This window comes from Corella eumyota, chromosome 4, assembly GCF_963082875.1.
Source record: "Corella eumyota chromosome 4, kaCorEumy4.1, whole genome shotgun sequence".
Lineage (NCBI taxonomy): Eukaryota > Metazoa > Chordata > Ascidiacea > Phlebobranchia > Corellidae > Corella > Corella eumyota.
Window position 1 is genome coordinate 17,494,806 of NC_137493.1, and position 18,063 is coordinate 17,512,868.

Below are 18,063 nucleotides of genomic sequence, written 5' to 3' on the forward strand. Positions count from 1 at the left end.
TGTTTAAAATTTTATTTATTATAAGAAGTTGATACAAAAACACATTTAAAGGGAAAATTCTGGTGTATTCGAAAACCTAAAACTAATTGTAAAATTGTCCATTCACAAAACATTAGAAGTTATGGTAAAAATTTAAAATAGAATAACTTGTACATCAGCAAAAGTTAACTTTACTTAGGGTGCTATAGAACAACCTTTAAAGAAAGTTCAGTGTTCATCTGGTGCCAACAATATTGTCCAAGTTAAACTTGTTTATTTAATGCATGTTTGGTCGATCTGGAGGTGGGCCACAAGGCTGAAACATTCGGTCGAGCAAATTAAATCGAACTCGAGCTCGTGCCTCGTTCTCTGCTACTGAGATGTAGTTTAATAAATCATGGTGACCTGCGATAAGTTTACATCATTAAGATTCTATTTTATTAGGTTTTGTGATTTAGTGAGTTAGGGTTAGGCTTAAAGATCTCTGGTTTGATTCTTACTGCCACCAGTTGTAAAATACATAGTAGTGTATGAAGTGATTATACCATGAGACCACGCTGTCGGTCTAATTGTAAAATCATTGTGTGAATAAACATATAACACTTTACCAATATAAGAAGAAAGGGTGTCTCGATGCTGATTGGTCATCCACTCCCACTTGGTGGTGTCAGCGTGTCCTGTCCCGACATACTTAGATTGTAAGTGCTCCATTTGCGAGAAGATATTGTAACGGTCTCCCATCTTGGATGTTTTACTTTAAACTTAGTTGTAAAGTTTGTAACTTAGTCTAAATACAATCATTAAACGGTTAAAAACAGAAAAAATCCAACAAGAATCGATATTAACTGGTAGTTATCTTATATTATTTGGATTTTTGGCTTAGTCGTCTAACTGCTATCCTTAACAGATTAGTTTTTTATGAATGTTGCTAATAAAACAACGAAACTTGGGGTAGTACTAAAATACGGGATGCGGGAAGTTGCGTGGTGCGGGAAATACCGAGGCCGTATGTAAACGGTAATAAAAAAACACTGAATGCGGAAAAGGACGGACTTTTTATACCCTCCCCTAATCTTCCCTTGTGCTTTATATTCAATTTCGCATCATTCCTTGACCTTTAAAGTCAATCCCGCATCACCCCTTAGCCCTTTAGATAAAAACAGCAATCATCCCGCAGAAAAGTACAAAAATTCCGTTCCGTCCCGCATTCCGCGAATTTTTGTTAACGTTTACATACGTTCCCGCACTATCCCGCATCCCGTACTTTAGTACTGTCCGAAACTTGCACGAAAATAAAACAAATGTGATACGATAAAATTGCGGAAGAAAAAGCGGATTTAATTTTTAAAAATATTTTTGACATTTCGAAAAAGTGAAATATTTTTAATTATTTTTTTATATTTAACATTTATTTTAAGTTAAAATTAATAAATATGTCTTTTTTTGTTTTGACAAAATATTATATTTGAGATTCAATTAAGATAAGGGATTTATATTTTTTCTGCGCTTTGTTGGCACAATCCGTTCTTTCCGTAGAATTTACGTGTTTCCAAAAATTATTAAAATGATAATAAATAATTAATTATTTAAATTAAGGTTAATTTTATGTCAGTTTTTAATAAAAAATAAGTCTAAAACTAATTAAATTATGTTTTTAAAACTGCAATTTATTTTATTTAATAAAACCCTTAAAAAATATATTTTTTTAAAAATCTAAAAATTTTCGCTTAGGCTAAGCGAGGTCATAACCAAAGTTTTAACCTAGACTTAGGCTGAACTTAATCTTTATTAGGGACCACAAATAGGATTATTTTAGGCTTAACCTAGGCTCAAGATTTTGATGTTTAACTTACAGTTGGGGAAGTTTAAATGGGAGGCCTCCCAGCGACAAATGGGAGGCCAAGCACTTCTCCGTACGTGGATATTCATTGGTTTTATAAGCGCGTCTGGTCAGCTTGTAGTGCCTTTAGGCCGATGGCTTTGATCGACTGTTCGCTTTTTTGAATATCGGATCACCTACGCTATGGCAGGAACTGTTTTCCCTTAAATTTTGGCACAGTTTTAAAGCTTTAGTCTGTTTTAGTAGTTCGGTCCCTCGCTAGGTTTTTTGGTAGATGTGTTGCGCTTCAGTCTAAGTAGTTAGGTCGCTTGCTAGATATTTTGGTAGATGTCTTGCGCTTTGGTTTTAGTAGTTAGGTTGCTTGCTAGGTTTTGTGGTAGATGTGTTGCGCTTCAGTCCCAGTAGTTAGGTCGCTTGCTAGGTTTTTTGGTAGATGTGTTGCGCTTCAGTCCCAGTAGTTAAGCCGCTTGCTAGTTTTTTTGGTAGATGTCTTGCGCTTTGGTTTTAGTAGTTAGGTTGCTCGCTAGGTTTTTTGGTTGATGTGTTGCGCTTCAGTCCCAGTAGTTAGGTCGCTTGCTAGGTTTTTTGGTAGATGTGTTACGCTTCAGTCCCAGTAGTTAGGTCGCTTGCTAGGTTTTTTGGTAGATGTGTTGCGCTTGAGTCCCAGTAGTTAGGTCGCTTGCTAGTTTTTTTGATAGATGTGTTGCGATTTAGTTTTAGTAGTTAGGTTGCTTGCTAGGTTTTTTGGTAGATGTCTTGCGCTTCAGTCTTCGTAGTTAAGTTGCCAGTCTTAGTAGTTGGATAGCTCACTAGGTTTTTTGGTAGATGCCTTGCTCTAGTTGTGTGTAAAGTTTGTTATAGACTGAGTAGAGCTGGTTGGTTAAAGAACTAGCAACCAGACCTTTTTAATCTTAGTTGTCTTAAGGTTGCTAGAAATGTGCACTTTGATAGAAATGTGCACTTTGATCATTAGTCTAAGCAGTTACGTCGCTTGCTAGGTTTTTTGGTAGAAGTCTTGCGCTAGTTGTGTGTAAAGTTTAAAGTTAGTTGTGTGTAAAGTTAAAGTTAGTTTTGTTCGTTATAAACTAAGTAATAGTTGACCATAAAATTTAAAGCTGGTAGGGTATATAGCTTAGTATTTTATTCATCGTTGTTTTTAGGTCGTTCACTAGTTTTTTGTTAGATGTCTTGAGCTTGTTGTGTGCTTGGATTGTTTGTTTAAGACTGAATATATCTTACCAGTTATGTAGCTTGTTATAAAGCTTAGCTTGCTCGCTTGCTATAGCTCTTGGTTTTAGAATGTAACGTTAGACTAAAGACATTGATTATATTTAAAGTTTGTATTATAAATAGTTTTTGTTTAATTCGTAGGTTTCTATTTTTTAACATAAATGTTGCAAAGTAATGAAAATTAGTGTAACTTTTGCTTTCTATAACAATGATTTAGTATATTAATATGTGCATTAAGTATAGCTATTTATATAATAATTACCCATGTAAGATAACTTATAATTTTTTTTTCCATTGAGCAATAGTGTTTTAATTGTTTTGGGTGTATAGCGTGTAAGTGTTTTAGGTTAAATATTATGTTTTAAGTTGGTTATTATTAAACAAAATAACAGTTTAGACTAATTATAATGTTTTAAGTGTTTTTAGTTAATATTAAACTAAATATTAAGTTTATTTTTGATTAGGTTACTGAAGTATCACCAAAAGGTTATGTTTAGCGTTTTGGTTAGTTTTTTATGTTAATATGTGTGTATACCGTCAAAAATATTAAATTGTTATCGTTCCGTTTGTACATTCCGCTTTTTTCCGCGAAATATACAAGAATAGAGTTTAAATATACAAGGTTGTTAGCGATCAAATGTTTTTTTAATTACCTTACTTGAAATGTAATTAGATAGTTTCAACAAACATATCATACACCTTGCAAGATTAATTTGTTCGGCACGCCATCAACATTACTACCATCACTACATTGTATTTCCATTACCAAGTTAACATAACATATTTTTATTGTACAGGTCTCTCGCACAATACACCGTAGAAATAACTTCCGTGGATTTCCTTACATAATGTATCATTCCAAAGGCCAATTCTATTTAAACCAACACAATGCTCAACACCATAATCATCAGGTTGCCCTGGCACCCAGTTTGACAATGTAAGTGCCTGCCCATCCTCCCAAACCCACGCTCCTTCTAATGCAATGTCAGTTAATCCAATATAGGTGAAATCAAGTAAAGGATCATTTAAAACAACTCCGTGTATTAAGCTTAAAAAAATGAATAAACATGTTACATCTGCTTGCATTGGGTCACCTTGTTGTGATTAAACATGTGATATTTACATTTAACTAGAAACATATCTGCTGTAGTATGGACTTCTCGGGCCGTGAACAGCAATTGAACCACCAATTGCAATACATTGTAACTTAGCATCGGTATAACTGTACATGTTGTAACGAACTACGTACTCATACCCATTTCCTGGTCTATAGGCATCTGGCCATTCAGCTGTAATATGGTGTTTGTTAGTTTACGAAATTCTAATCTGGAAAAAAAAATACTATGTCCAAGGTAATTATTGTTATTTTAACATGTAATTAAGATATATTAAGTTTATAAAGTTTTGAAATAAAAAACATTAGTTACCTCTAGTACAAGGACAAATTTGAGCTAATACAAATGGTAGAAGGACAAACAACCCAACAACAAGATTGATTGATGAAATCATATTTCTTGGATGTTGATATCTTGACCTGTAAAGATTCTTTTGTTTTTAAACTTTTGGACAATATACCTAAGCCTCCACTTTTATAGATTTCTAATTCGCTTAAACAACCCCAATGTCCAAACCGAAAAAAAAACGATTGAATAATATCGAGACTAAATAGCGATATTATGTTTTAAAATGAACTTTCTAAATAAATGTCGTTCTAAATTTGTTGGAATGTCGGTTTTAAAATTTTGGTTTTCGAAAAAATCTTATTTGGTGAATGATTTTCAGTGATATTAACAATTCGATTAATTTTTGTTGTAATGTAGCGGATACCGTAAAAAATTAAAAATGTTGTCGTTCCGTTTGTATTTTCCGCTTTTTTTTTTCCGCGAGTTTTCACGTGTTAAGTGCGTTAAACTTTTTTGAGGAAATAATATTAATATTTGGTAAAACTGAATCTGTATGATCTTGTATTTGTTATTTAGAAATTGGGAATAATTTAAGAGTTGTGTATTGAGGAAAAAGTTTCAACTTTTCAAATGCCACAAGGAAAAAGTAAATTTTAAAATGTCTAAGTTAAACTTGTTCCCTTAATGCATATTTGTATTTTTATCTGTCAATTTTTTAAAAAGTTTTACGATTTGTATTGCTTTTTAGAAGAGCATTCACTTGGTCAATCTAAACTATTATCTTTTATTAAAGATATGTATGTTGATTTATTTTGCAATTAAACTTAATAACAAGATCCTTTTTCTAGTTGGGTTACTATTGTATTACCGTTAAGTTAGTGTTCTTGTTAGAGTGGTTCTCTATGTTAATATGAGCCGTTAAATTAATAAAATGTTATCGTACCGTTTATATGTTTAGCAAAACTTACCCGTGCAATTTAAATAGTTAAAGTATTTGTAATGATCGAATGTTTTCTTATGATTTTACTTAATATATTATTATAGAATTTATACACACATTTATACTTTAAACGGTTTTTTATTTTGCCTTATTAATTCAACCACAATTAGTACATTGTATTTTTAATTACCAAAGTAAACAACCACTAACTTTACATTCATTGTACAGGTCTCTCGCACAAAGCAGCGTAGAAACGATTTTCCACAAGTTCAGTACTTGCTATATCATTCCAAAGGCCCTCTTTAGTAAAACTACCACAATGCCCAACACCATCTTGACTATTAGGATCACTTGAAATGTAATCAGATAGTTTTAAGACACATACCTTGCAAGAATTTTTTTATTTGGCACGCCATATATATTATTGCCATAACCACATTGTATTATTCATTATCGAGATAAACAATTATACAACTTATAGTTATTGTACGGGTCTCTCGCACAATACAGCGTAGAAATGATTTTCATTAAGTTTAGTACAAGCTTCATCGTACCAAAGGCCCTCTGTGGTAAAACTAGCACAATGCTCAACACCATTTAGATTATTAGGTTCCCCTGATGCCCAGTTTGACCATGTAAGTGCCTGCCCGTCATCCCAAATCCATTGACCCTCAGTGACGATGTCAGTCAATCCAAAATAGGTATATGTAATAAAAGGATCTTTTAATACGGCTCCGTGTATTAAGCTTAAAAAATTAAAATAAAATATTACATCTGCTTGCATTGGGTCACCTTGTTGTGATCAAACATGTGATATTTACATTCAACTAGAAACACACCTGCCGTAGTATGGACTTCTCGGGCCGTAAACAGCAATTGAACCACCAATTGCACTACATTGTAACTTAGCATCGGTATAACTGTACATGTTGTAACGAACTACGTACTCATACCCATTTCCTGGTCTATAGGCATTTGGCCATTCCGCTGTATTGTGAAATAATTGTTACTTTACTACATTCTAATTAAATATTCTTAAGCTTGTTTAAAAGTTAACAGTTTTTTTGTTTGGTTGAATTATTGTTGTTTAAAAAATTAAGATATATTTAGTTTATAAACTTTTAAAAATTAAAACAGTATCACCTGTAGTACAAGGACAACTTTGAGCGGATGCAAATGGTAAAAGGACAAATAACCCAACAATGATCGATGAAATCATATTTCTTGAACGTTAACTTGAACTTTGATAATTTTTTTAAAACTTTAGATAAACATAACTCTGCTTGGCTTCCTTTTTTATAGATTTCTAATTCGCTGTAACGACCACACTTATTATGTCGAGAAAAAATAATTAAATAACATCTGGAATTGATAAACAGTACCAAGAACTCTTTAAAAAACTTAAGTTTGTTCTTGTTAAACATTTCTACTTACAAAGTACCGTGTGTGAAGTTTAAATAACTTATCTGGGAAAAACACAAGCTGCAATACTGACTCCTAGATCTTTCTATGTTTAAGTTGATCACTAAACAAGTTTGTTGGTCGATATTAATGCACCAGTAAACGTATAGCGTTAAAGGTTTCAAGTTGTGAAATTTTAATTTGTTTTTGTTGCGCAAATTGTCTTATATAAGGGACTTTAATTTTTACATAAACCGCAAAATAAAAAGGAAAAACATGTGCAAGTTTACACCAAGAAATTAACTAAAAACCAATATAAGGAACCGCATTTAAAATCTCAAGTTTATTTTTATTAAACAAGTAATAATACAAGATGGTGAATTGTTTAGCATTGATGTAACTTAGACGTGAAAATAAACAACAAAAACATCTGTAAGTTTAAGGTAATAACTGATAAACAATACTGAGAACTACTTTTCAAGTGTCACTTTCGTTCTAATTAAACATGTGATAACAAACAGAAGCAATTCTGCATCTTTAATGCAAGTTTACTCTGGGAAGAATTGTTTAAAAAAACATCTGCAATTAGAAATTAATTGATAAACAATATTGAGAACTACTTGAGAGTGTCACGTTTGTTTTAATTAAACGTGTGATACTAAACAACGGGTAAAATTAGAATTGATGCTACTTGAACATAGAATAAAGAATATCTGCAATTAGAAATTAACTGATAAACAATATTAAGAACCAAGTGATAAGTTCGTTTTAATTAAACATTTAGTGATCGGGTGGTTTTGTTCAACAAACTAAACAAGGGTAAAGCTAGAATTACTTGGAAACTTAGTTGAGAAATAAGCATTTGATAGTTTGTTGATTTTTTCACCAATAGACAGCGATGTTAATTGTCGCACATGCCAATTTATTTGTTCCGTAGCTGCACAAATACTGTATCAAATAACATATTGATTGTTGTGTTTTAAAATACATATTCTTGGTCAGTTCATTGTAAATAATTATCCGCTCTAAGAATTTTAAATTGTTTTACAATAAATTTGAGTAATGAAAATATTTTTAAATTTTTATAACGTAAGGTGAGGGTACACAAGAGCCTCATTCTGTGGTAAAATCTTAAATTTAACTGGTAGAAATCTATTATAAAGTTTTTTTTATAATTAGCCCATAACCCTTTGTAGGCTACCAACGGTAGTAAATAAGGGAATAAAATAAATTGCACCACTTTTATGAGCCAACTTCTTGCTTAGGCTTTACCTTATCTGATTATTTTTAAGGGTGTAATTCAATAGCTTTTAAGTTTAGTAAAATATGAATAAATATTTAATAATTATTGTTTACCAGCTATTTCTAAGATTTCCCAACGTTTTAGATAAGAGGTGTTTGTAGGATTTTACAAGTAAATAGGTTTATTTATTTAAGATTTAAATAAAGGATTTTAATGTAAGAGGTTCAGACTTCATATATCTCACTAAAACGTTTGCGACAAAAAATATTTCTACTGAGTAACCACCTTGAAATGTAATCCGATAGTTTTAAGACACATAATATATACCTTGCAAGAATTTTTTATTTGGAACACCATTAACATTATTGCCATAACCACATTGTATTATTCATTATCAAGATAAACAATTATACAACATATAGTTATTGTACAGGTCTCTCGCACAATACAGCGTAGAAATAGCTGATGTCCTGAAATTCGGTAGATGTTACATCGTTCCAAATGCCCTCTGTATCGAAAGCGGCATAATACTGTTTACCACCATAATTATTAGGTTGCCCAGGCGCCCAGTTTGACCATGTTAGTGCCTGCCCATCATCCCAAACCCACGCTCCTTCTAGTGCAATGTCAGTTAATCCAAAATAGGTGAAATCAATAAAAGAATCTTTCAATACGGCTCCGTGTATTAAGCTGTAAAAAAATGAATAAACATGTTACATCTGTTTGCATAGGGTCACCTTGTTGTGATTAAACATGTGATATTTACATTTAACCAAGAACACACCCGCTGTAGTATAGACTTCTTGGGCCGTGAACAGCGATTGAACCACCAATTGCAATACATTGTAACTTAGCATCGGTATAACTGTATACGTTGTAACGAACGGCATACTCATACCCATTTCCTGGTCTATATGCATTTGGCCATTCCGCTGTATTGTTAAATAATTGTTACTTTACCACATTAATTAAAAAATCTTAAGCTTGTTTAAAATTTAAAAGTTTTTTTTGTTAGGTTGAATTATTGTTATTTTAAAATTTAAGATATACTGAGTTTATAAACTTTTAAAAATGAAAAAAGTATTACTTGTAGTACAAGGACAACTTTGAGCTGATGCAAATGGTAGAAGGACAAATAACCCAACAATGATCGATGAAATCATATTTCTTGAACGTTAACTTGAACTTTGATAATTTTTTTCAAACTTTAGATAAACATAACTCTGCTTGGCTTCCTTTTTTATAGATTTCTAATTCGCTGTAACGACCACACTAATTGTTATGCCGAGAAAAAATATTTAAATAACATCTGGAATTGATAAACAGTACCAAGAACTCTTTAAAAAACTTAAGTTTGTTCTTGTTAAACATTTCTACTGACAAAGTACCATGTGTATAGTTTAAATAACTTATCTGGGAAAAACACAAGCTGCAATACTGACTCTTAGATCTTTTTATGTTTAAGTTGATTACTAAACAAGTGTGTTGGTCGATATTAATGCACCAGTAAACGTATAGCGTTAAAGGTTTCAAGTTGTGAAAGTAAAATTTGTTTTTGTTGACACAAATTGCCTTATATATGTGACTTTAATTTTTACATAAAAAAAAATGTAAAAACATGTGCAAGTTTACACCAAGAAATTAACTAAAAACCAATATAAGGAACCGCATTTAAAATCTCAAGTTTATTTTTATTTTGTTGATTTTTTAACCAATATACAGCAATTACTTTGTTAATTGTCGCACATGCCAATTCGGTTAAACAACCCCAATGTCCAAACCGAAAAAAAAACGATTGAATAATATCGAGACTTGATAAACAAAACTTAAAAGTAAGGTTTGTTTCTTGTTAAGTATTTGTAGAAACAAACTAAACAAGGGTTAAAGTAGCTGGGAAAAACACTAGCTGCTTAGTTAAGAAATAATTGCCTGATGACTTTTCGGTTTATTTGCCTTATAAACATCGATATTATGTTTTAAAATGTACTTTCTGAATAAATGTCGTTATAAATTAGTTGGAATGTCGGTTTTAAAATTTTGGTTTTCGAAAAAATCTTATTTGGTGAATGATTTTCAGTGATATTAACAATTCGATTATTTTTTGTTGTATTGTAGCGGATACCGTAAAAATTAAAAATGTTGTCGTTCCGTTTGTATTTCCCGCTTTTTTCGTGGAGTTTCCACGTGTTAAGTGCATTAAACTTATTTAAGGTAATAATATTAATATTTGGTAAAGCTGAATTTTTATAATCCCGTATTTTTTATTTAGAAATTGGGAATAATTTTATGAGTTGTTTGTGTTGAGAAAATATTTCAACTTTCCAAATGCCACAAGGAAAAAGTAAATTTTAAGATGTCTAAGTTAAACTTGTTCCTTAATGCATATTTGTATTTTATCTGTCAATTTTTTAAACAGTTTTACGATTTGTGCTGCTTTTTAGAAGAGCATTCACTTGGTCAATCTAAACTATTATCTTTTATTAAAGATATGTAGCTTGATTTATTTTGCAATTAAACTTAATAACAAGATCCTTTTTCTGGTTGGGTTACTATCGTATTACCGTTAAGTTAGTGTTCTTGTTAGAGTGGTTCTCTATGTTAATATGAGCCGTTAAAATTAATCAAATGTTATCGTACCTTTTGTATGTTTAGCGAAACTTACCCGTACAATTTAAATAGTTAAAGTATTTGTAATGGTCGAATGTTTTCTTATGATTTTACTTGATATATTATTATAGAATTTATACACACATATATACTTTAAACGGTTTTTTATTTGGCCTTATTTAACTAACCACAATTAGTACATTGTATTTAATTACCAAAGTGAACAACCACACACTTTACATTCATTGTACAGGTCTCTCGCACAAAACAGCGTAGAAATAGTTTTCCACAAGTTCAGTACTTGCTATATCGTTCCAAAGGCCCTCTGTGGTAAAACTACCACAATGCTCAACACCATCTTGATTATTAGGTTCCCCTGATTTCCAGTTTGACCAAGTCATAGCTTGCCCGTCCTCCCAAATCCATTGACCCTCAGTGACAATGTCAGTCAATCCAAAATAGGTATATTTAATTATAGGATCTTTCAATAAGGCTCCGTGTATTAAGCTTAAAAATTTAAAATAAAATATTACATCCGCTTGCATTGGGTCACCTTGTTGTGATTAAACATGTGATATTTACATTTAACTAGAAACACACCTGCCGTAGTATGGGCTTCTCGGGCCATGAACAGCGATTGAACCACCAATTGCAATGCATTGTAACTTAGCATCGGTATAACTGTATACGTTGTAACGAACGGCATATTCATACCCATTTCCTGGTCTATAAGCATCTGGCCATTCCGCTGTATTGTAAAATAATTGTTACTTTACCACATTAATTAGAAAATCTTAAGCTTGTTTAAAATTTAAAAGTTTTTTTGTTTGGTTGAATTATTGTTATTTTAAAATTAAGATATACTGAGTTTATAAACTTTTAAAAATTAAAATAGTATTACTTGTAGTACAAGGACAACTTTGAGCTGATGCAAATGGTAGAAGGACAAATAACCCAACAATGATCGATGAAATCATATTTCTTGAACGTTAACTTGAACTTTGATAATTTTTTTAAAACTTTAGATAAACATAACTCTGCTTGGCTTCCTTTTTTATAGATTTCTAATTCGCTGTAACGACCACACTTATTATGTCGAGAAAAAATATTTAAATAACATCTGGAATTGATAAACAGTACCAAGAACTCTTTAAAAAACTTAAGTTTGTTCTTGTTAAACATTTCTACTGACAAAGTACCATGTGTAATGTTTAAATAACTTATCTGGGAAAAACACAAGCTGCAATACTGACTCCTAGATCTTTCTGTGTTTAAGTTGATTACTAAACAAGTTTGTTGGTCGATATTAATGCACCAGTAAACGTATAGCGTTGAAGGTTTCAAGTTGTGAAAGTTTAATTTGTTTTTGTTGCGCAAATTGCCTTATATATGTGACTTTAATTTTTACATAAACCGCAAAAAAAACTGTAAAAACATGTGCAAGTTTACACTAAGAAATTAACTAAAAACCAATATAAAGAACCGCATTTAAAATCTCAAGTTTATTTTTATTAAACAAGTAATAATACAAGATGGTGAATTGTTTAGCATTGATGTAACTTAGACGTGAAAATAAACAACAAATAACATCTGGTAAGGTAATAACTGATAAACAATACTAAGAACTACTTTTCAAGTGTCACGTTCGTTCTAATTAAACGTGTGATATCAAACGAGGCAATTGTGCAATTTTAATGCAAGTTTACTCTGGGAAGAAATATTAAAAAAAACATCTGCAATTAGAAGTTAACTGATAAACAATATTGAGAACTACTTGAGAGTGTCACGTTTGTTTTAATAAAACGTGTGATACTAAACAACGGGTAAAATTAGAATTGATGCTACTTGAACCTAGAATAAAGAATATCTGCAATTAGAAATTAACTGATAAACAATACTAAGAACCAAGTGATAAGTTCGTTTTAATTAAACATTTAGTGATCGGGTGGTTTGTTTAACAAACTAAACAAGGGTAAAGTTAGAATTACTTGGAAACTTAGTTGAGAAATAAGCATTTGATAGTTTGTTGATTTTTTCACCAATAGACAGCGATGTTAATTGTCGCACATGCCAATTTATTTGTTCCGTAGCTGCACAAATACTGTATCAAATAACATATTGATTGTTGTGTTTTAAATTACATATTCTTGGTCAGTTCATTGTAAATAATTATCCGCTCTAAGAATTTTAAATTGTTTTACAATAAATTTGAGTAATGAAAATATTTTTAAATTTTAATAACGTAAGGTGAGGGTACACTAGGACCTCATTCTGTTGTAAATTCTTAAATTTAACTGGTAAAAATCTATTATAAAGTTTTTTTTAATTAGCCCATAACCCTTTGTAGGCTACCAACGGTAGTAAATAAGGGAATTAAATAAATTGCACCACTTTTATGAGCCAACTTCTTGTTTAAGCTTTACCTTATCTGATTATTTTTAAGGGTGTTATTTATTAGCTTTTAAGTTTAGTAAAATATGAATAAATATTTAATAATTATTGTTTACCAGCCTTTATTAAGATTTCTCAACGTTTTAGATAAGGGGTGTTTGTAGATTTTAACAAGTAAAAAGGTTTATTTATTTAAGATTTAAATAAAGGATTTTAATGTAAGAGGTTCAGACTTCATATATCTCACTAAAACGTTTGCGACAAAAAATATTTCTACTGAGTAACCACCTTGAAATGTAATCAGATAGTTTTAAGACACATAATATATACCTTGCAAGAATTATTTATTTGGAACACCATTAACATTATTGCCATAACCACATTGTATTATTCATTATCAAGATAAACAATTATACAACATATAGTTATTGTACAAGTCTCTCGCACAATACAGCGTAGAAATGATTCTCATCAAGTTCAGTACAAGCTGCATCGTTCCAAAGGCCATCTTTAGTTAAACCAACACAATGCTCAAAACCACCATAATTAGTAGGTTGCCCTGGCGCCCAGTTTGACCATGTAAGTGCCTGCCCGTCATCCCAAATCCATTGACCCTCAGTGACAATGTCAGTTAATCCAATATAGGTGAAATCAATAAAAGAATCTTTTAATATGGTTCCGTGTATCAAGCTTTAAAAAAATGAATAAACATGTTACATCCGCTTGCATTGGGTTACCTTGTTGTGCTTAAACATATAGTATTACATTCAACTAGAACACACCTGCCGTAGTATGGGCTTCTCGGGCCGTAAACAGCAACTGTTCCACCAATTGCACTACATTGTAACTTAGCATCGGTATAACTGTACATGTTGTAACGAACGGCATATTCATACCCATTTCCTGGTCTATAAGCATCTGGCCATTCAACTGTATTGTAAAATAATTGTTACTTTACCAAATTAATTAGAAAATCTTAAGCTTGTTTAAAATTTAAAAGTTTTTTTTGTTTGGTTGAATTATTGTTATTTTAAAATTAAGATATACTGAGTTTATAAACTTTTAAAAATTAAAACAGTATTACCTGTAGTACAAGGACAACTTTGAGCTGATGCAAATGGTAGAAGGACAAATAACCCAATAATAAGACTGATCGATGAAATCATATTTCTTGAACGTTAACTTGAACTTTGATAATTTTTTTCAAACTTTAGATAAACATAACTCTGCTTGGCTTCCTTTTTTATAGATTTCTAATTCGCTGTAACGACCACACTTATTATGTCGAGAAAAAATAATTAAATAACATCTGGAATTGATAAACAGTACCAAGAACACTTTAAAAAACCTAAGTTTGTTCTTGTAAAACATTTCTACTGACAAAGTACCATGTGTAATGTTTAAATAACTTATCTGGGAAAAACACAAGCTGCAATACTGACTCCTAGATCTTTCTATGTTTAAGTTGATTACTAAACAAGTTTGTTGGTCGATATTAATGCACCAGTAAACGTATATCGTTAAAGGTTTCAAGTTGTAAAAGTTTAATTTGTTTTTGTTGACACAAATTGCCTTATATATGTGACTTTAATTTTTACATAAACCGCAAAAAAAACTGTAAAAACATGTGCAAGTTTACACTAAGAAATTAACTAAAAACCAATATAAAGAACCGCATTTAAAATCCCAAGTTTATTTTTATTAAACAAGTAATAATACAAGATGGTGAATTGTTTAGCATTGATGTAACTTAGACGTGAAAATAAACAACAAATAACATCTGGTAAGGTAATAACTGATAAACAATACTAAGAACTACTTTTCAAGTGTCACGTTCGTTCTAATTAAACGTGTGATATCAAACGAGGCAATTGTGCAATTTTAATGCAAGTTTACTCTGGGAAGAAATATTTAAAAAAACATCTGCAATTAGAAGTTAACTGATAAACAATATTGAGAACTACTTGAGAGTGTCACGTTTGTTTTAATAAAACGTGTGGTACTAATCAACGGGTAAAATTAGAATTGATGCTACTTGAACCTAGAATAAAGAATATCTGCAATTAGAAATTAACTGATAAACAACACTAAGAACCAAGTGATAAGTTCGTTTTAATTAAACATTTAGTGATCGGGTGGTTTGTTCAACAAACTAAACAAGGGTAAAGCTAGAATTACTTGGAAACTTAGTTGAGAAATAAGCATCTGATAGTTTGTTGATTTTTTCACCAATAGACAGCGATGTTAATTGTCGCACATGCCAATTTATTTGTTCCGTAGCTGCACAAATACTGTCTCATATAACATATTGATTGGTGTGTTTTAAAAAACATATTCTTGGTCAGTTCATTGTAAATAATTAGCCGCTCTAAGAATTTTAAACTGTTTTACAATAAATTTGAGTAATGAAAATATTTTTAAATTTTAATAACGTAAGGTGAGGGTACACTAGGGCCTCATTCTGTGGTAAAATCTTAAATTTAACTGGTAGAAATCTATTATAAAGTTTTTTTAATTAGCCCATAACTCTTTGTAGGCTACTAACGGTAGTAAATAAGGGAATAAAATAAATTGCACCACTTTTATGAGCCAACTTCTTGCTTAAGCTTTACCTTATCTGATTATTTTTAAGGGTGTAATTTATAGCTTTTAAGTTTAGTAAAATATGAATAAATATTTAATAATTATTGTTTACCAGCCTTTTCTAAGATTTCCCAACGTTTTAGATAAGGGTGTTTGTAGATTTTTACAAGTAAAAAGGTTTATTTATTTAAGATTTAAATAAAGGATTTTAATGTAAAAGGTTCACACTTCATATATCTCACTAAAACATCTTGTTAGCGACAAAAAATATTTCTACTGAGTAAACGCACTTGAAATGTAATCAGATAGTTTTAAGACACATAATATATACCTTGCAAGATTATTTTATTTGGAACACCATTAACATTATTACCATAACCACATTGTATTATTCATTATCAAGATAAACAATTATACAACATATAGTTATTGTACAGGTCTCTCGCACAATACAGCGTAGAAATGATTTTCATCAAGTTCAGTACAAGCTGCATCGTTCCAAAGGCCATCTTTAGTTAAACCAACACAATGCTCAAAACCACCATAATTAGTAGGTTGCCCTGGCGCCCAGTTTGACCATGTAAGTGCCTGCCCGTCATCCCAAATCCATTGACCCTCAGTGACAATGTCAGTTAATCCAATATAGGTGAAATCAATAAAAGAATCTTTTAATATGGTTCCGTGTATCAAGCTTTAAAAAAATGAATAAACATGTTACATCCGCTTGCATTGGGTCACCTTGTTGTTATTAAACATGTAGTATTACATTCAACTAGAACACACCTGCTGTAGTATGGACTTCTCGGGCCGTAAACAGCAACTGTTCCACCAATTGCACTACATTGTAACTTAGCATCGGTATAACTGTACATGTTGTAACGAACGGCATATTCATACCCATTTCCTGGTCTATATCCATTTGGCCATTCAGCTGTATTGTAAAATATTTAAACCTTACCACATTCTAATTAAAAAATCTTAAGCTTGTTTAAAAGTTAACAGTTTTTTTGTTTGGTTGAATTATTGTTATTTTAAAATTAAGATATATTTAGTTTATAAACTTTTAAAATTAAAGAACATAAGTTACCTCTAGTACAAGGACAAAGTTGAGCTGATGCAAATGGTAGAAGGACAAACAACCCAACAATAAGACTAGTCGATGAGGTCATATTTTTTGAACGTTAACTTGAACTTTGTTAATTTTAAACTTTAGAATTAGATGAACATAACTCTGCCTGGCTTCTTCTTTTATAGATTTCTAATTCGCTGTAACGACCACACTTATTATGTCGAGAAAAAATAATTAAATAACATCTGGAATTAATAAACAGTACCGAGAACTCTTTAAAATATTTTTTTTGATAAACAGTACCGAGAACTCTTTAAAAAACCTAAGTTTGTTCTTGTAAAACATTTCTACTGACAAAGTACCATGTGCAATGTTTAAATAACTTATCTGGGAAAAACACAAGCTGCAATACTGACTCCTAGATCTTTCTATGTTTAAGTTGATCACTAAACAAGTTTGTTGGTCGATATTAATGCACCAGTAAACGTATAGCGTTGAAGGTTTCAAGTTGTGAAAGTTTAATCTGTTTTTGTCAACACAAATTGCCTAATTAATGTGACTTTAATTTTTACACAAACTGCAAAATAAAAAGGAAAAAACTTGTGCAAATTTACACCAAGAAATTGAAAACCAATATAAGGAACCGCATTTAAAATTTCAAGTTTATTTTTATTAAACAAGTAATAATACAAGATGGTGAATTGTTTAGCATTGATGTAACTTAGACGTGAGAATAAACAACAAAAACATCTGTAAGTTTAAGGTAATAACTGATAAACAATACTAAGAACTACTTTTCAAGTGTCATGTTTGTTTTAATTAAACATGTGATATCAAACGAGGCAATTGTGCAATTTTAATGCAAGTTTACTCTGGGAAGAATTGTTTAAAAAACATATGCAATTAGAAATTAACTGATAAACAATACTAAGAACTACTTGAGAGTGATACGTTTGTTTTAATTAAACATGTGATACTAAACAACGGGTAAAATTAGAATTGATGCTACTTGAACCTAGAATAAAGAATATCTGCAATTACAAATTAACTGATAAACAACACTAAGAACCAAGTGATAAGTTCGTTTTAATTAAACATTTAGTGATTGGGTGGTTTGTTCAACAAACTAAACAAGGGTAAAGCTAGAATTACTTGGAAACTTAGTTGAGAAATAAGCATCCGATAGTTTGTTGATTTTTTAACCAATAGACAGCAATTGCTTTGTTAATTGTCGCATGTGTCATTTTTTGTTTTTGTAGTTCTACAAATATTGTATTCAGTAACATGTTTGATATTGTATTTCAAAGTACAATCACTTTAAACTATACCAAGCTCTTATTAAAGATATATTTGTTGATTTATTTTACAATTTAAATA

At 30.8% G+C, this 18,063-nt stretch overlaps 6 protein-coding genes across 6 annotated transcripts; all 6 read right to left on the bottom strand.

Moving 5' to 3' along the window:
- Window positions 1-7: 7 nt before the first annotated feature.
- Window positions 8-762, bottom strand: LOC145751559 (splicing factor 3B subunit 5-like). The gene is made up of 2 exons (XM_082567737.1): window positions 588-762; window positions 8-384 (listed from the first exon to the last, which is right to left on the bottom strand). Exons 1-2 carry the CDS (start codon window positions 718-720, stop codon window positions 257-259), a joined length of 261 nt encoding a protein of 86 aa, XP_082423863.1. The 5' UTR covers window positions 721-762; the 3' UTR covers window positions 8-256.
- A 3,073-nt stretch (window positions 763-3,835) lies between these two features.
- Window positions 3,836-6,611, bottom strand: LOC145750990 (C-type mannose receptor 2-like). Its single transcript, XM_082567058.1, has 6 exons — window positions 6,536-6,611; window positions 6,232-6,379; window positions 5,896-6,138; window positions 4,477-4,583; window positions 4,180-4,338; window positions 3,836-4,083 (listed from the first exon to the last, which is right to left on the bottom strand). Exons 1-6 carry the CDS (start codon window positions 6,609-6,611, stop codon window positions 3,836-3,838), a joined length of 981 nt encoding a protein of 326 aa, XP_082423184.1.
- A 1,847-nt stretch (window positions 6,612-8,458) lies between these two features.
- Window positions 8,459-9,199, bottom strand: LOC145750991 (pulmonary surfactant-associated protein D-like). The gene is made up of 3 exons (XM_082567059.1): window positions 9,124-9,199; window positions 8,821-8,968; window positions 8,459-8,726 (listed from the first exon to the last, which is right to left on the bottom strand). The coding sequence occupies exons 1-3, from the start codon at window positions 9,197-9,199 to the stop codon at window positions 8,459-8,461; spliced, it is 492 nt and encodes a 163-aa protein (XP_082423185.1).
- Window positions 9,200-10,885: 1,686 nt separating this feature from the next.
- On the bottom strand, window positions 10,886-11,620 carry LOC145750992 (pulmonary surfactant-associated protein D-like). The gene is made up of 3 exons (XM_082567060.1): window positions 11,545-11,620; window positions 11,244-11,391; window positions 10,886-11,150 (listed from the first exon to the last, which is right to left on the bottom strand). The coding sequence occupies exons 1-3, from the start codon at window positions 11,618-11,620 to the stop codon at window positions 10,886-10,888; spliced, it is 489 nt and encodes a 162-aa protein (XP_082423186.1).
- A 1,839-nt stretch (window positions 11,621-13,459) lies between these two features.
- On the bottom strand, window positions 13,460-14,200 carry LOC145750993 (pulmonary surfactant-associated protein D-like). Its single transcript, XM_082567061.1, has 3 exons — window positions 14,119-14,200; window positions 13,817-13,964; window positions 13,460-13,724 (listed from the first exon to the last, which is right to left on the bottom strand). The coding sequence occupies exons 1-3, from the start codon at window positions 14,198-14,200 to the stop codon at window positions 13,460-13,462; spliced, it is 495 nt and encodes a 164-aa protein (XP_082423187.1).
- A 1,843-nt stretch (window positions 14,201-16,043) lies between these two features.
- Window positions 16,044-16,786, bottom strand: LOC145750994 (pulmonary surfactant-associated protein D-like). The gene is made up of 3 exons (XM_082567062.1): window positions 16,705-16,786; window positions 16,401-16,548; window positions 16,044-16,308 (listed from the first exon to the last, which is right to left on the bottom strand). Exons 1-3 carry the CDS (start codon window positions 16,784-16,786, stop codon window positions 16,044-16,046), a joined length of 495 nt encoding a protein of 164 aa, XP_082423188.1.
- Between the last annotated feature and the right edge of the window lie 1,277 nt (window positions 16,787-18,063).

Bases quoted from the DNA above. Each gene is read 5' to 3' on its own strand.
- LOC145751559 (XM_082567737.1), bottom strand. From the start codon at position 720: ATGGGAGACCGTTACAATATCTTCTCGCAAATGGAGCACTTACAATCT. The intron at 385-587 runs GTAAAGTGTTAT...AACTTATCGCAG, and splicing joins CACCCTTTCTTCTTATATTG to GTCACCATGATTTATTAAAC.
- LOC145750990 (XM_082567058.1), bottom strand. From the start codon at position 6,611: ATGATTTCATCGATCATTGTTGGGTTATTTGTCCTTTTACCATTTGCA. The intron at 6,380-6,535 runs GTGATACTGTTT...TTCACAATACAG, and splicing joins AAGTTGTCCTTGTACTACAG to CGGAATGGCCAAATGCCTAT. The intron at 4,584-5,895 runs GTGCGAGAGACC...GAATCTTTACAG, and splicing joins AATCATTTCTACGCTGTATT to GTCAAGATATCAACATCCAA.
- LOC145750994 (XM_082567062.1), bottom strand. From the start codon at position 16,786: ATGACCTCATCGACTAGTCTTATTGTTGGGTTGTTTGTCCTTCTACCA. The intron at 16,549-16,704 runs GTAACTTATGTT...TTTACAATACAG, and splicing joins ACTTTGTCCTTGTACTAGAG to CTGAATGGCCAAATGGATAT. The intron at 16,309-16,400 runs GTGTGTTCTAGT...ATTTTTTTAAAG, and splicing joins AGAAGTCCATACTACAGCAG to CTTGATACACGGAACCATAT.
- LOC145750992 (XM_082567060.1), bottom strand. From the start codon at position 11,620: ATGATTTCATCGATCATTGTTGGGTTATTTGTCCTTCTACCATTTGCA. The intron at 11,392-11,544 runs GTAATACTATTT...TTTACAATACAG, and splicing joins AAGTTGTCCTTGTACTACAA to CGGAATGGCCAGATGCTTAT. The intron at 11,151-11,243 runs GTGTGTTTCTAG...TAAATTTTTAAG, and splicing joins AGAAGCCCATACTACGGCAG to CTTAATACACGGAGCCTTAT.
- LOC145750993 (XM_082567061.1), bottom strand. From the start codon at position 14,200: ATGATTTCATCGATCAGTCTTATTATTGGGTTATTTGTCCTTCTACCA. The intron at 13,965-14,118 runs GTAATACTGTTT...TTTACAATACAG, and splicing joins AAGTTGTCCTTGTACTACAG to TTGAATGGCCAGATGCTTAT. The intron at 13,725-13,816 runs GTGTGTTCTAGT...ATTTTTTTAAAG, and splicing joins AGAAGCCCATACTACGGCAG to CTTGATACACGGAACCATAT.
- LOC145750991 (XM_082567059.1), bottom strand. From the start codon at position 9,199: ATGATTTCATCGATCATTGTTGGGTTATTTGTCCTTCTACCATTTGCA. The intron at 8,969-9,123 runs GTAATACTTTTT...TTAACAATACAG, and splicing joins AAGTTGTCCTTGTACTACAA to CGGAATGGCCAAATGCATAT. The intron at 8,727-8,820 runs GTGTGTTCTTGG...ATTTTTTTACAG, and splicing joins AGAAGTCTATACTACAGCGG to CTTAATACACGGAGCCGTAT.